This window comes from Cheilinus undulatus, linkage group 13 (genome assembly GCF_018320785.1).
Source record: "Cheilinus undulatus linkage group 13, ASM1832078v1, whole genome shotgun sequence".
NCBI lineage: Eukaryota > Metazoa > Chordata > Actinopteri > Labriformes > Labridae > Cheilinus > Cheilinus undulatus.
Genome location: NC_054877.1, coordinates 33,581,018 through 33,596,782, shown reverse-complemented (window position 1 = coordinate 33,596,782; position 15,765 = coordinate 33,581,018). Strand labels below are relative to the sequence as shown.

At 38.9% G+C, this 15,765-nt stretch overlaps 1 protein-coding gene across 1 annotated transcript in view; it reads right to left on the bottom strand.

Annotated features, from left to right (window-relative positions):
- Nucleotides 1-660: 660 nt before the first annotated feature.
- Nucleotides 661-15,765, bottom strand: part of LOC121520216 — a 49,037-nt gene continuing 33,932 nt past the window's right edge. Inside the window, exons 37-50 of the mRNA XM_041803591.1 lie at nucleotides 12,511-12,672; nucleotides 10,871-11,033; nucleotides 10,607-10,794; nucleotides 10,428-10,520; nucleotides 10,091-10,295; nucleotides 7,043-7,230; nucleotides 6,865-6,962; nucleotides 6,325-6,509; nucleotides 4,510-4,709; nucleotides 4,237-4,405; nucleotides 4,032-4,141; nucleotides 2,569-2,682; nucleotides 887-1,013; nucleotides 661-749 (exon numbers count right to left, since the gene is read on the bottom strand). Coding sequence (XP_041659525.1) covers nucleotides 739-749; nucleotides 887-1,013; nucleotides 2,569-2,682; nucleotides 4,032-4,141; nucleotides 4,237-4,405; nucleotides 4,510-4,709; nucleotides 6,325-6,509; nucleotides 6,865-6,962; nucleotides 7,043-7,230; nucleotides 10,091-10,295; nucleotides 10,428-10,520; nucleotides 10,607-10,794; nucleotides 10,871-11,033; nucleotides 12,511-12,672 — 2,013 coding nt within the window. The 3' untranslated portion in view covers nucleotides 661-738. The remainder of the gene's footprint in view (nucleotides 750-886; nucleotides 1,014-2,568; nucleotides 2,683-4,031; nucleotides 4,142-4,236; nucleotides 4,406-4,509; nucleotides 4,710-6,324; nucleotides 6,510-6,864; nucleotides 6,963-7,042; nucleotides 7,231-10,090; nucleotides 10,296-10,427; nucleotides 10,521-10,606; nucleotides 10,795-10,870; nucleotides 11,034-12,510; nucleotides 12,673-15,765) is intronic.

Below are 15,765 nucleotides of genomic sequence, written 5' to 3'. Positions count from 1 at the left end.
CTTCGTTTTATGTCTGCAACTGTTGAATATTCTGCTGCCTGTCTTTGCCAGATACTCTTGTAAATAAGATTCTTAATAAGTTTTTCCTGGTTGAATACAGGTTTCTATTTATATTTTAACATTTTGTAGTTAAGATCAGACATTGCATGGTATTATTAAATGTTAACCATTTTAGTTGTGCATTTACACATATTATCTAATAACATAAAAGGGCTAAAATTATAAATATGCAGTTAAAGATAATCTAATGTTACAGATTGTTCTTGATTTAGCATATTCCAGTGCTGATAAGTGCAAAATGTATAATTTATCCGGTATTATTTGCACTTAAATGTGCGTAAGAGTACCCTGGTGTGTTGTAAGGCTTTGTTCTTAGTTAAGAAAAAAATCACAAATTAAAAAAAAATGGTGAATGTCAGAATAATTTTTACAACCTTTGATGAATGAGGCCAAGTGTTTGTACTACTTGTACTAGAAAACACAAAAAAAAGAGCCCACACTTTTACTTTAAAAGTGCTTGCTCTAGTTAGTTTACATTTACATCCCTGGGACAGTATCCCCAGAACAAAAGTGTACTCTAGAGAGGGTATAATGATGTGCAACAGTTCAAATTTAATCATAAAACAAAGAATATAAGTAAAATATAGCATGAACAGTGGTATAAAAGTGTACACTTTGATCTAGCAGCTAACAGAGGTCACAATCACCGTCTTTACCCTTCATGAAGTCATCCTTCCTTCATCCTTTCACTGAAAAACAAGAACAAAGGTACAATCTGATTATAGCCCAGATAGTTTTAAAACATCTGCACACTGGGACAGTGAACTATCAGACTGAGCATCTAATCCAATCATGCACATCCTGTTTGTGTAATGGTGGAACTCACAGCACTGCACAGGCACCTCCAGAGGTATGTAGTTCTGCTGACAGAGATGAACAAAAGCAGATGCTAATCTGCAGGGGGCTTTTGAGGAGCTCATCTCACACACAGACAAAAACTGACCAGGACCCACCTGATGACACAGACACACTGCTGTTAACACACAAACACTTCAGATTTACAGCTCTACATGCCTGAGGGAGAGCATATCAACTTTGTCAGCAGGTATCAGGTTCTCAGTTTAATTTCCTCTATGCGACGTCCTCGATTTCATGCTCACGTCACGCAGGGATGCAGAGAACCACTTTGCTCTCCCCCAAGCTTAATGAGATTTTCCTGTGTGATACATTGGCTGAAAAATATGCACTTTTATTTTAGAGGATTTCTTTTTGGCAAAACTTAAAAGTTACATGAAAATATTTTTCAAAGACCTGCTGCCCTCTATCTGATCAAAGTTTATAACAACATAAGTGTCCTATTTATTTTACTGCACGTGGCTTTCTTGTGATGGGTCTCTGATGTTTTCTTGGTAGTTAACTCAATTTAAGGTAAGAAGAGGTCAGAATTGTATGTCTCATATTTTTACAGAAGTTACCGAGATATGCCAAACACTTTTACTGATCATTAAGGAGACATATTATACCCTTTTAAGACAAGCTTAAATTGGTCTCAGAGGTCCCCTAAACATGTACGTTGTACGTTTAAAACCCCCTCTATTTCAGCCCCTCTCAGAACGAGCCGTTTCTGTGTCTGTGGCTTTAAATGGTAATTAGCTGTCTGACTCCACCCCTCTCAGGAAATGGATGCAGTACTCCTGGTACTACAGACACTTTTATCCAAAGGTTAGAACTTGACTGGGATTTGAACCATCAACCCTTCCTTCCTTCCAGACCATAGTCAGCAGGATAACCCATTGAACTATCCAGCATCTCAGCTGGCAGTTGAGAAGATCAGTAGAGGAGGGCAGGACTTTCCTCCAAGTGGGGGAGGGCCAACCAAACCTGAGGGCGGGTACTTACACTCCTGGTGAGATCACCAGGAGCTAATTCTGAGAACAGCTTGTTTCAGCACACATTCTCTGAAAAGTAGAGAAAGAGAGGGGGAGAGGGAATAGATTTTTCTGGTATTTGAGGGGATTGTGGACAGGCCAGGGGCACATATTTGTGTTAGAAAAGTCTGAAAAAGTGATTTTTGCATAATATGTCTCCTTTAAAATTTGAATGGTATGATAACTGTGGAGAAATTTTTATCATGGCTATTAAAATCCACAACTGTTTCATCCCTTCATATAAACATGTTAGTCTTGTTTGTTTCCTTTTGAAGACTCAGTTAACATGTAAGTCTGACTCAAACCATCTTAACCTAAATCCTTCAAAGTCAGAGTGTCTCTTGCATGTAAACACCTCAACTGGGCCAGACAGGACTAGGCAGTAACTGCAGCCTCTTAGCTTTAGAAGTTGACTCAAACAGAGTGAATCTATGACAGCATGAGGTCTATCTATGATTAAAATATTCATAACTCAAGATTGTGATTCGATTTTTAAGCCATTTGTCTTATCACAAACATCAGGCATGTATTTAAGACCAAGGATACTTGATTAAATAGAAAACTATAGGTTTTCCTACAGAAATTCTTAGTCACATTTAAGTATTTTGTATTCATGTAATCTTTGAGTTTTTGCACTCACCACCCTGAAACAGGAACTCAGCGGGGAGTCAGGAGAGGAGAACAGGAAATCACAGCTCACAGGGCTGATGGAGTGCTCCTTTACACCAGATGGTTTGATACACTCTGGTTTCATCTGGAGACACAAAAAGATGATCAAACTGCAACGAGGAATTAGACTCATGAATGTTCATTAAACTTATTCACATGGGAATTTACAGTAGCATCATGTGCTAGTGTGAAGGTAAAATGCAGTAATGATGTACTGCTGGATCTTGTTTGTAAGTTGTATAAAGGTAAGAAACTTAATTATTATAATTAGAATTATAAATAATTATAATTATTATTACACCAACTCAATTTATCAGCAACTGAGGAAGCAATCGAATGGTGCTACTCATGTGGATGTGCTATTACTCAGCTCTTTGCATTTTTGGAAATATTTCCAAAAAGATTGTCTCTGCACTAAATCTAAAATCTACAAAGTCTTAATAGGTCCTTTGTTAACAGTCACTGATTTTTGCAAGGCCAAGGTCATTTCTGTTCCACAACATACATTTGTTGTGATATCTATCAACACTAGCAGATGGGTAGGTTTTCAGCCATTTCCTCATGACAGTGCTTGCAGTCACAAGAATAATGACCAGGCAGTTTAAGAAATAAAATAAAGGTTGGCATTATTTATTCCCCATAGCCTGCAGCAACTGTAATCACCAACCTGATGTCTTTTTTGCAATGGTGTTAAAAAAAATCTTATAAGGACATTTTGTCCAACAGAATTCTCCCCATGCAGTTGAACAGGTTGAATTCCACTCTGACACATTCTCCTCCAGCCCTGCTTTGAAATATTAAAATATCCTCCCTTTCCCCACTTTTCTCTTTTACACCATGTACAGGTAAATCTAAAAAAATTGAACATCATGAATTTTTTTTCCCCCACAATTTGATTCAAGGAGTGTAACTTCCACATGTTCTAGATTAGTGGTTCTGAACTGGTGGGTTTGGGACCCAAAGGTCAATATAAATGTAAGATTCTGTCATAGACAAATTCTTTGAGAATTTCTGTGTCTGTTTGGATGCGCTTATTTCTAATACATGGTAATGGTAGTTCAGTGTTTTCAGCCGTCTGTGTGCTAAGCACTGAAACACCATCATTTCTGCCTGATGTTTTTACTGAGGACTAACTAATCTGCCTCGTTTTTTTCCAGGTCTGCAGCAAAAATTTCCAAACCTGGATTTCTTAAATTGGCTTTCATGTTTTCTTGGCAATTTGTTCTTCAAATAGCAGATGGAGCTATTTAGAAACACCCTTGTGGAAAATACCTAGGAGAGCAGAAGTTGACTTTTTAACCCAGTAAAAATAAATGCTCTCTTTTCACTGCATTGTGGGGAATTTGTAACTTGTTAGAGTGCCACTGCACTTAATTAACAAAAAATTAAGATATGTCATATTAAGCATGAAAATCAGCTTTTCACTCATCTCACCTGCCAACTGTGGAAAAACCTGTCCATGCTGTCAGCTTGAGATCCATCGGGTAAAGGGAAATCGTTTCCTGCTTCATTGTCATTGGTCCCTAACAGACCAGTGGACAAGCCTGTGAGGACAAAAACAGATGAAAGTTTTTAAAAACAAGCATTAAATTATTGTTCCAGTTTTGGATTAGGATTTCCTGAATTATAAGTTTCCTACCATGCAGCCAACCCTCCAGAGTGAAGCTGCAAACCTGAAGCAGCAAGTCACATGACACTGATGCTCCATTCTGATTGAACACCTGAACAGTGTGTGACCCTCTTCTGACAGCCACTCCATTTTCACTGTGAAATGTGTGTGTCACACCGCTCTGACAGTTGGACTTCACCTAAAACACAAAAGATATTCTCTTTATTCATGTCTTTTTAAAGACATGTCAAACATTAAATAATCAATTAATTTGTTTGGAGTTCTATTCCTATCCACACAAACCTGTCCGTTTCTCTGGATGCTGATGGTGTTGTTATCCATTCCTATTAGTAGGAAGGTGTTAGAGTCCGAACCAAGCATGAGTGTAAATGAAGACTCAGAGCTGACATCCTGAGCCAGGAGCAGAGGACAGGAGCCTGGGAGCTCATACAGATGACCATCAAATGTCACCACAAACTGATCTGCCACCAACAGAGCCTGATCTGAAGGACAGGCACAGAGGATAACAATGTGATTTCTACCATTTCAGAAACCATTGTAGTCAGTATGAGTAGTAATGTAAGTGAATTATGTGCTACTAATGCTAGTATTATAGTGAGCAGTCTACATGACCATCCTGCAAATACCAAACTGTTACTATTATTATAGGAGAGACGGTCTGTTTCTGTTATTGAGACCAGTCCTCTCCAGTTCATTATCATCTTCTTCACTGATGCTAATATCAAAGTGCAATCAAACATGACTGTTACTGCCAATTCTTTGCATATTGTTTGCATAATCACTGACATTATAGCAATATACGAGAAATTAAGATGGATTTATGACCTTATGGCAATCTGTTGTGTTCACTGTCATTGCTGTGCTTGTCTTCTGTCTTTCTGCATCCTCCTCTTTATTTATGCATCTCCCTCCTGTTTGTCTTCTCCTTCATTAAATCTCCCTCTTCTCTCTTACTACATCTCCCATTTCTCATTGTTTTATATTGCATCTCCCTCTGTTCTCATGAAGAATCTCCACCTTCTCTCTTTCTGCATCTCCCTTTTCTCTGATTTTTTTTTCAGTGTCTCATCTGTAGGTCTTTTCACATCTCCCTCATCTGTTTTATTTCGCATCTCCCTCTGTTCTCATTTATCTTTCTCCTTTCTCTCTCTGCATCCCCTTCTTTACTGCATTTCCATTTTCTGCAACCTTCTCCATCTCCCTTTTCTTTACTTCTGCATCTCTCTCTTCTCTCTTCCTGCATCTACTTTTTTTTGCTGCATCTTCTTCTCCTCTCCTCTCTTTATCTGTTTTCTCTGTATTTTCTGCATCTCATCCATAGGTCCTACTGCATCTTATGTCTGTTTCATTTTGCATCTTCCTTTGTTCTCGCACATCTTTCTCTTTCTTTTTTTGGCATCTCACTCAACACTCTAACTGCATCTCTCTTTTCTGTATGTTTCTGCACCTTCATGTTCTATCCTTCTACATCTCCGTTTTTTTTGTATTTTTGTTGCATCTCCCACTCCCACTCCCCCCCCCATATTCCTCTTCTCTCTTTTGCTTTTCTGCATTTTTACAGCATCTGTCTTTCTTTTTATCTGCATCTCCCTTCTCTGTTTTTTTCTGCATCTCTCTTTTCTCTTTGTTCTCTGTGCATCTCCCTCCTCTCTTATATTCTGCATCTTTCTCTCCTCTCTGTTTTTTCTGCATTTCCCTCTTCTCTCTGTCTGCACCTCTATCCCTCTCCAGTCCTGACACAGCTTTAGCTGATGGCCGAGCCACATAAATGTAGTTCTGGTAAAGGTTAATGCCCATTAAAAATAAGGTTTTCCTTGCCACTGAAACTATGCTAAACACTGCTAAGTGCTGATTTCAAGGTGGATTTATGCAATATAATGAAATGTTTGCTGCAATTTTATAAAGATTTTAAACTGTTAAAGTGTGGACAATGTTCTGCCTGCTTTTGGCATTGGCTCTTTCTCCTACATGCACTAAAACCCAAACCTTCTCTATCTCTATCTTTCTGTATGTCTCTTCTCTGTCTAGAGATTCTGTAGACTCTCTAGCTAGAGATTAGGTTCTCACTAGCACTAAAGAACTTAAGCACAGCCTTACATATAAATGGGCTATCCATGATCTTCCTTTTCAGGCGGTAAAGTTCAGCCACAGGCCTGATGGACGTGAGGGTCTGCAGGGGCCCGAAGATCCACTCTTCCAAGAGGATCTCCACCAGACCAGCCTGGGTCGTTCGATCCCAGGGCAACAGTGGAAACGGCACTGATGCCATCACCGAACACTTGCTGAAGAAACAGACACCAGTCAGTTCCATATCACTAAATGGAATCATTTGGGTTTTTTTGTCCAAACATTTCAACAATATTTCAGAGTTAGTTCAAATCTGATTCAATTTTAGATTGATTCAATAGCAGACCGATGAAACATGATAACAACTTTCCCACTGAAAAAAAGGGAAAAAAAGAACAAAAAAAGTAAATGAAGCTGAGTTTGAGAGTTTGGTTCCTTTTTGAGCAGGGTTGGCATGCTAAGACTTTACTGAAAAAATGTTCCCTTGATCTGTTTAATATCTTTATGTAAGGACAGGCTTAGTGAGCTTTACTCTATGTACCACTCAGACATCCAAGACCTCTGGGGTACCTGGGGGAGAATTTGTAGACAGATGCCAGATGTTTCCTGACTCCAGACAGAGCCATTGCCAACCTGGTCTCCACCCAGTGGCAGGTTTGCTGCCCTGCCTGTTCAAAGAGAGCACAAACCAATTATAATTATTGACGAGGGTCTTGATTGAATAATTGAACTACAAAACATTTCTCACCACATCCAGGGCGGTGCTGAGCGTGGCGACACAAGCCTGAGCAAGCGGCCTCAGCTGAGGATTCTCTAACAGAGCAGGGAGGACCTCGACCAGCCCATCAGTCCACAAAGATACAGCCTTCCTCCACAGAGCCTCCAGTTTCTCCCCCTTCACATCCTGATACACACCTGCCAGAGTGGCAAGAGGCCCTGAAGATGGAGCACAAAACACTGCCTTGATGTTTTCATTCCATGAGCGACAGCAGATCATTTGTCACTTTTAAGTTACAAGAAACACAGCAGCAAGAGGAGCAGTCGTCATAGTGATCTTAATAGAGATTTCCATTGTGATTGTAAAAACAGATTGTGCAAAAACAGAAACAATTGTGAGGGAGATGTTCTTCATGCGTCAGTTAATGACGTAAAAAAGGAGGAATTAGTTTTTATAAGTTAAAAATGAGATTAGAGGCTGTGAGGAAAGGCAGGGACTGACTTAACCATCTTATCTAATAGCTAAGAGGCACATCTGTAAATACACACACCAATTCATTGTTCATACACAAACATAGACACTTGGCTATACAATGCCAATGTTTTTCATTCTTTCCTGGGCATCATCTTTCTTTTGTAACTGTTTTTATATCCTAACTCTGAAATTTGATGGTATTGTATTAGATTTCATGTCTTCTCAGTGTAGTTTATATATATTCTTTGGTTACTTAGAGGTTTTTTACACATGCACATGTGCTTTTGTACGAATTCATCTGCTACAAAAAATGAAAAAACTGAAATACTTACTGTTGTTCCTGACTTTTAGTTTGATTTAAAGCAACATCAAAGTAAATTTGAGACACATTAGAGAAAACATTTCTAAGATTTAGAGATTAAAGTCAAACTTTGATGAGATTTAAGTCATAATTTTAAAAAAAGAGTTACAAGCTGTGAGTTTATGAGACTAATTCAACAGTTTTATAAGACGTGGGGCTCATTTCTTCGGCTAAGTTCACACTGCAGTTGAAAGTGACCTGAATCTGATTTTTTTACTTACATGTGACTTGTGTCTGTTTTTTTTTCTAACAGTGTAGACAGTGCAAGTCACATTGAATCTGGCGTTTTCGAATCAGATTCACGCCACTTTCGTATGTGGTTCTAAATCAGATAAGTAATCTGATCTTTTGGAAGTTGACTGCAGTGTGAACAGGCAAAAAAATCAGATCTGAGAAAAGATCAGAAGTGAGCATTAAGGCCTGCAGTGTAAACATAGCCTTAGTCCCATTTCTGCCTGCCCTTGTTGGATTTTGGACCATTACCACCCACTCCTGCAGTGCATGCACCCACTCCTGCTGCACCCACATAAAGGTGTGTATATTTAGAATAACAGATGTGCATTTAAATAAAAGCGATATCGATATGCTCACTTAAGCACCACTTTGATTAAGTTTCCTCTCTTGAATGGATTCAACTCCTGGTTTTGACTTAGGCCTTGTCCACACAAAGACGAAAACGTTATATTTCCATTTCGTTTTGAAAAAGTTTCCTGTAAATACAGAATTGTTTCAGGAAATGTCCATGTAAGCACAGAACCACAGAAAACAACTGGAAACACTATAGTAGCTATATATGCCAAGCCTGTACGTGGTGCTGTAACACTGCCATGGAAATGCACCAAAAGAGAGAAGAACATCACAGAAAACGGCCCAAACTTTCTTCTAGTTGCCCTCCTGGTTGTTCACTGTGTTGGACTTAAGAACACATGTTGTATGCTGTTCTCAGTGGTGGTGAAAGAGCATTAGATTTTGCTGTAAAAGCCATTATAAGCTCAGTAGCTTCTACAGCACAAACACACCCCTGTAATCCACCATTGTTGCTTTGGTACGACATGCACATGCGGGGTAAGTGGGCTACGCTATGTGTGACGTGATTGTTTCAAAAAAGATGCGGTTGGCTGTCCACACGGAGACAAAACGGTAAGTGTTTACAGATTTGTTCACTCTGGGACCCGGTTTCAAAAAGCAGCATTTACAGCCTCCCAAAATGCTGTTTCCATGTGGATGAAATGCTGATACGACAAAAAACTTGCATATATTCCTGAATTCGTCTCTGTGTCGACGGAGCCTTAGTAATAGTAATGTAAAACTAATGTTTACTGACCGTATTTACACATTAGTTATCATTTATTATAAGGTTAGAGGTGGAATTGTTTCCTGATCTCTGGAAAGTTTGTCTGCCATCAGCTCCCATAGACAGTAGGTTATTCTTTACTCTATTTATGCTGTGTTATTATTGTTTTCATCATTAGATGCTTAATGTAATAGGGCCAATTTGCATGGAAAGGGGGTGTTTTTCCCCAAATAATATACAAGCATATCTGCTGTGATAGGCCAACAACACAATAAGGGGAGAATTAAAGTTGTGCCTTTTGACTTATTTACACATTTCTAGTGCGCACACAGCCTACCTGCAGTCTGATGTTGGCTACGGAGAGACAGACCAGTATTCAAACATGTTTACATATGACATAACCGCAATTAAACTGTGATGTCTCAGTGAATGATTCTAACAGCGACGTGTGACACGTCTTATGTATTATCATGTTTAATATGACCGCGGAGAAGTGCTTTGAAGAGAGCTTACTTTAATCAGGGATAGTGGAGCAGGTGTATCATCCAAATACCATTCCATGTTGGTGTGTTTTAACAAAGTCCAGTTGTTTTCTGGCTCTGTCTCTAACTCTTACGAGCTGGTAGCATATTGAACTCATTCAACTCAGGTTGTAACGTCATTGCCAGCTCCGACATCAAACTTCTGGGGTAAATGGGACACAGCACAAGTCCCCAAATGATTTCTTGGCGCAACATTTTGGCATTTTATTGAAAATCTGCATGCATTCATGAATTTTTCATGGCACCAGTTTTGAACCAGTACACCCAAGAAATCTTCTAAGAGGTATCAAGGACAATTGGAGCAACGATGTGGTGTGCAAACTGACACAGACAGAAAGACAGACAGACATGCAAGATGCTTGATTGTTTTGCCCAACACAGCAGCAGGCTGACTGGACTGGACTCACTCCTCAGTTCTTGTTGTCCCAGCAAAGAGGCGTGCTGCAGCAGGCTGAGAAATCGTGGCAAGCTGTCAGTGACAAGGAACCGCAGATGGCTGCTATGCCACAGAGCAAACAGACCTTTCTCTCTGTTAGCCAACACAGCCTCTACTCGCTGGATTACAGGAAGCAGCACAGTGTTCAGCTCCTGGAGCAGCTGACTGTCTGTGGACTAAGGAGAAGAACTTTCATCACACTAAGTTGAATGTTTGCACTTTAGTAGATTTCAACATGTGCTGTTGAACATTAAGTTGCATGTATTTGTTCATGTAAAGCATCCTGAGTTGGTGTGTGTTGTGTTTACCTGCTGTCTGAATTCAGTAAGGAGATGTTGCATTATCTTGATTCTCTCTAGTAGTTTCTTCTTTATCTGAGAGTTCAAATATTGAATCCTAGCCTATTTTGATAACAACAAATATGATTTAATGCATTTTGCTGCAACTGCATTGTTAAAAAAAAAGGTGTTTTCATGGTTAGTCATACCTCTATGGTGTTGAGACTCTCCAAACAGCCAGTTGCTCTTAACATCAGCCTCTGGTTGGCCAATCCCACAGACAGAAGGCCCAGGATTTCTGGTTTCATGCCACCGTCTCTTTTCTGCACATCAAGCATTAAACTGTGATTCTTTCCCACACAGACTGTGACAGTCACATCTTCACTTGGCCCTGGTCCTGCATAAGAACAGATTTTAATCCTTTAAAGAAAGAATTAATTTGAACATTTTTGCTGTAATAAGTGAGTTTTTACCGTTCACATAACCGGCTGTTGTCTTCAGACATTGACCCTCTACACTCCCATTCAGCCATATCTTCTCCCTGCGGTCCAGTCTGGCCTGCAACTGTAGTCCAGACCCCCCAAGCCAAGACAGGGCGCTGCCCCCCACCTCGACACTCCAGTTACCAATCCTAGACTGTGAAATGTACACACACATTTGTACACCAATATTTAGAGGGCTAAAAACATTGCTGTGGTTTCACAGCATATCATGTACTGGTCTAATCTCTTGGTTGGGGGCTGATACTTTAAGGAGTCTTGTCATCACCAACAGGCTCACACACCTACAACCTCTAATACAACAATTGTGTTCTTTATCTTACTTTTGTGCAAACCTTGGACATGGCCAGACAAGGATTTTTCCCTCTGTTTCAACCATCAACTGTGTAATAAAAGCAACAGACATATGGAGCTAGGAGTGAAGCCATAACATTTAGACCCTGTTTAGACCTTGAATTAATACTGATTAATGTTTGTTTTGGGCATTTGAATAACAAGTGGTAATCCTTAATGTAAGGTGTGGATGCACCTCAAGCATACTGAAGACAATGTGATACCCAGTAGCTTAGACTGCTCGAAGAGGTGGCCTTGAATGTGTTATCAGTCTGTCAGTGAACAAAACGCATGGCTTTATTTATGTCCATCCAGCCTCCCTTAGATTGATGGGAACTGGAGCTCATTTTAGAGATACAAACCATTTGATTTTGCTTACTAATAAGAACCAGTCTTCCTGTTCCAAACAGCATTAAATTTGACCCCATTTTGGCATATTTCTGTCTAAACCAGTAGTTCTAACTGGTGGGTCAGATAATGGATATATTTAAATGTTTTCTCAGTATTTCCATCCAAGATCCAAACCACAATATTTTTTATTATATAAACATGGGTTATTGAAAATTTTGGGAAATTTGGGTCAAATTTGTCCTGAGGCTAGACCACTTGAGAACCGCTGTCTTAACCTCCTATGACCCCTCATCCTCATATGAGGTCATTATATTTTGGGTTCTCTACACCATTAAAGTTCTTTTTTCTTAACTTTGACCTGTTAGCCTCTTTGTCTGCCATCTTACATCAAATCGGTAGGTGCACATTAAATCTGGCCACCAAATCCACCAAAAGGTTCTATAGCTACTCTCAACCCAAAACTGATCAAAGCATAATTACTCTTCAAATTCTACGATTGAAATTTGTTACTTTATGCTCGGCAATGTTTTTGGTTTGATGTGTTTGACGGATGTTATCAATAGTAACAAGCTACAATACTAATATTGTAGCCCCCCCCCCAGCAGCATACTTTTCTCATAAACCATCAAAACTGTATTCAGACCCAAAACCCTTGCTTTTACCTCATTCTAACATTAACCCTTAAAGATGCTTCTTTCCAAAGAGGATAAAAATTGTCCCCAACAGGAAAAGGTCAAGCAGTTTGCACAGAGCAGCAGCCACTGTACAGAGTGCTTTTTAATCTAATTCTAACAATGCCATATCACATATCACAGTACATTTGTTTTTTATTACAGCTGTAATAAAAAGCAAATGTAGCCCATAGCTTAACAGTGACATGATGTGCCCTTTAAGCTGCATTCACTAAAGGGGGTTCTTTGGTTTGATACCTCAGAGAACAGAGACATGTTGGCGCCCTGTGCTGTTGACGAGTTTGTCAGGGCGAAAGTGATGCTGCATCTGTTAGGCTGTCCTGTCACCGACAGACGAGACTGAGAGTAAAACAGCTCCTCTCCTGAGTTTACTCTGTGCGACCCTGACCAGGAAAGAGTCTGAGACAGAGAAGAAACAACAGCTCATGAGTTAAATCAGCACTGAGGCATGATGTAATTCTAATAAGAAGAATGTAAAAGTGACCAGGGGACATTGTTATCATATAAAATTAAAGGTTTAAGGCTTACAAATCAATCATAAGTAATAAGACACTTACCTGCAGAGATTCTTCAGTGTCTTTAAGACAGAAATACTTTAAAGAGCAACCAAAAAGTGACAGATCATTGCTGATTTACATCAACAACTGTAGGGGAAAATTACAGTGTATTTTATTTTTCACATGAATACACATGAATATCGAGCTGCTGACAGCTCAAGACTGATTTAACTACTGGTTGTAATAGTTATTACAATGACAGAGTAACAGTATTAATGTTGATTTAACATACTTTACTGAAGGAAAGTACCTATTCTATTCAGCTGTTGTTCTTAAAGGTACAGTGTGTAATATTTAGCCTATTAGTATTAAGTGGAACAAACTTGGTAAAAATGGAACATAATACTTATAAGGAGGCTTATCTATATTAGTGTTAAACACTTGAATATTTAAGAAATATTAAGCCAATTTTTTTTTTAACTCCACCAAGCAGTCTGGTTTGGTTCAGTGCAGTTTACCTTGGTTTAGCACATAAGGAAGTAGGGAAGGAAACTGGCAACTTCAAGGAACTTGATTAAGATGTTAAATTATAGTTATTCACTGTCATTCCTGAATTGAAAATTTTGTTCTAGAGGATGAATGTTATGCTTGGTTAATTTCTGACTTCTCAAAGAAACCAGTGAGCCGGCTTTGGGTATAAAAAGGTGAATTTAGTTTGAAATTCCTCATTCCTGTTCAAAATGGTTAAATGTGGAGAGCTCAAACTTCATGATGCCAGATGATCTCTGAGATGAATAGGGAAAGACATAAAGTATTCTCACAGTGTGGTCAAGTTTGATTTGGAGTCAATTGTCTGACTCTGACAGACTGGTACTTAGGAAATGTGCCGAGGAAGAGGCAGAAAACAAAAGTTAAGCAGATGTCAGACCCCTCAAGATTTTAAGTACTAGAGACAGAGGAAAGACCACAGATGAGCTTCAGGCAGAGACGAATGCTTCTAGAGCAGAGTCTGAGAAAGTCTCCAGACTGACTATAAGCAGATGACTGGCAGAAAAAAAGATTTAAAGGGAAGAAGAGCTGCTAAGAAGCCATTACTGAAGCCTGTAAACATCCAGAGATGACTCAGATTTGTCGGGGAACACAAACACTGGACTGTTGATGACTGGAAGAAGATACTCTGGACAGACGAGTCCAAGTTTGAGCTCTTGGGTCAGCATTTTCATGTTTATGTCCGCAGAAATGCTGGAGAACTTTTTAAAGCCAGATGCATTTCACCCACAGCGAAACATGGTAGCGATTCAGTGATGGTATGGGATACCATTTGTGGAAATGGTGTGGGTAAATTAGTGAAAATCAACTATCTTGAGCAAAAACGTCTACAAGAAAATCTTAGTGCATCATGGAATCCCTTCTGGACTGAATCTGATTTAATGTGGGTTCATATACCAACAAGACAATGACCCCAAGTGTAAAAAGCTGTGCAGAGACTATTTGACCAGGAAAAAGGAATCTGGAGTACTGGAACTGATGGACTGGCCAAGTCAAAGTCTGGATTCTAATCCATTCGAACAAATTTGGGATTTAGTAGATTCAAGGATTGATTGCACAAAGCTTTCATCTAATGCAAGTCTTTGTCTGGAGCTTGCAATGTGAGCTCTTTATCTATGCCAAAGGAGGCCGTACATAATAGGAAGATTTATTTGGTTATTATGTGTGAAAAAGGGCTGTTTAATTGTTTCCATTTGTTATGTGCCAAAAAAATAATAACATTTTTAGTTTTAAAAAAGTTTTTGAAAGACTTCTAAAATATTTATGTTTTCATGTTTTTATGACAGGTGGTCTAAAAATGTGCTAAGCACTACACATGGAAATTCTCTGATTATAAATGCAGTGCACAAGTCCATTAAAAGATGTAGAAAACTAACTTTCCTCCATTCCCATTGGTTCCTGTTGGCTGTCCCCCACTTCCTGACCCACAATGGACATTCAAGATCAAATGATTGCAAAGAACTTGTGTTCCCAATTTTACATACGGTACCTTTACAGAGGTGGTATTATTTTCCTGGTTACCCTAAGGTTTGCAACTGACATTACTTACAAATTCAGCAGTGCTTACTGTTTAAGGCTCCACAGAAAAGGTGTCGAAATGTTCATTACACACTTTTCTTTGCACAGAAAGTGGGTGACATTTGGCAGATGAATTGTCTAAAATGGTTCCATTAAATATCGCTGGTGTTTGACCATAACTTACTAGCCTCAAAATCACCACTTTACAGGGAATGAAGAATGTTTTTATAACTTAATGGCCATAGTCAGCTTCTTTTGACCCTTTTTATTGGTTTAAAACCCATTAACAGATGTAAAGGGTGACTAATAACAGTGATTCATGAAGAAAAAATAAAAAAAGAAGATACCCAATGCTAGTGATGTACACCAACAGCACTGGCACACAAAGATGCTGTTTGCTCTGTAGCATAGGAAAGGATGCATTTACCCATTATGTATTCTGTGAATAAGATAGTATCTTTAAGACTTGTTTGCACAGGTTTAACAGGTGCAAAAGCTTCACAGTCTTTCTGTTAATCAGAGCCTTTGTATCTGCTAAAACTCCTCTCTCACTTTCGCTGGCCGCCTTTTTCCTGCCTTGTTGTTCTTTCAACTAGGTTTTTTTTTCATTCATGTGGCTCATTAATTTGTGGTATTAATTGTAAAGCATTTTGTAACTCATTTTTGACAAGAGCTATACATAAAGTTATTAAATTAAAGTTATTAAGTTATGAAAGTTGTAATTATTACCACTACTATTATTATCATATCACTTATCTGTGTTGAACTTCAAGTGTTATGGTTTCTGCTCTTCATTTTCTTGTTTTCCACTCATTTAAAGGTACTGTGAATAAATCTTTTTTAGACGCTATCTTTGTTCTGAGACCCCTACCCCTGCATTCTACCTAACAGTACAAACTTTACATGAGGTTCCTGCCATTACACAGCT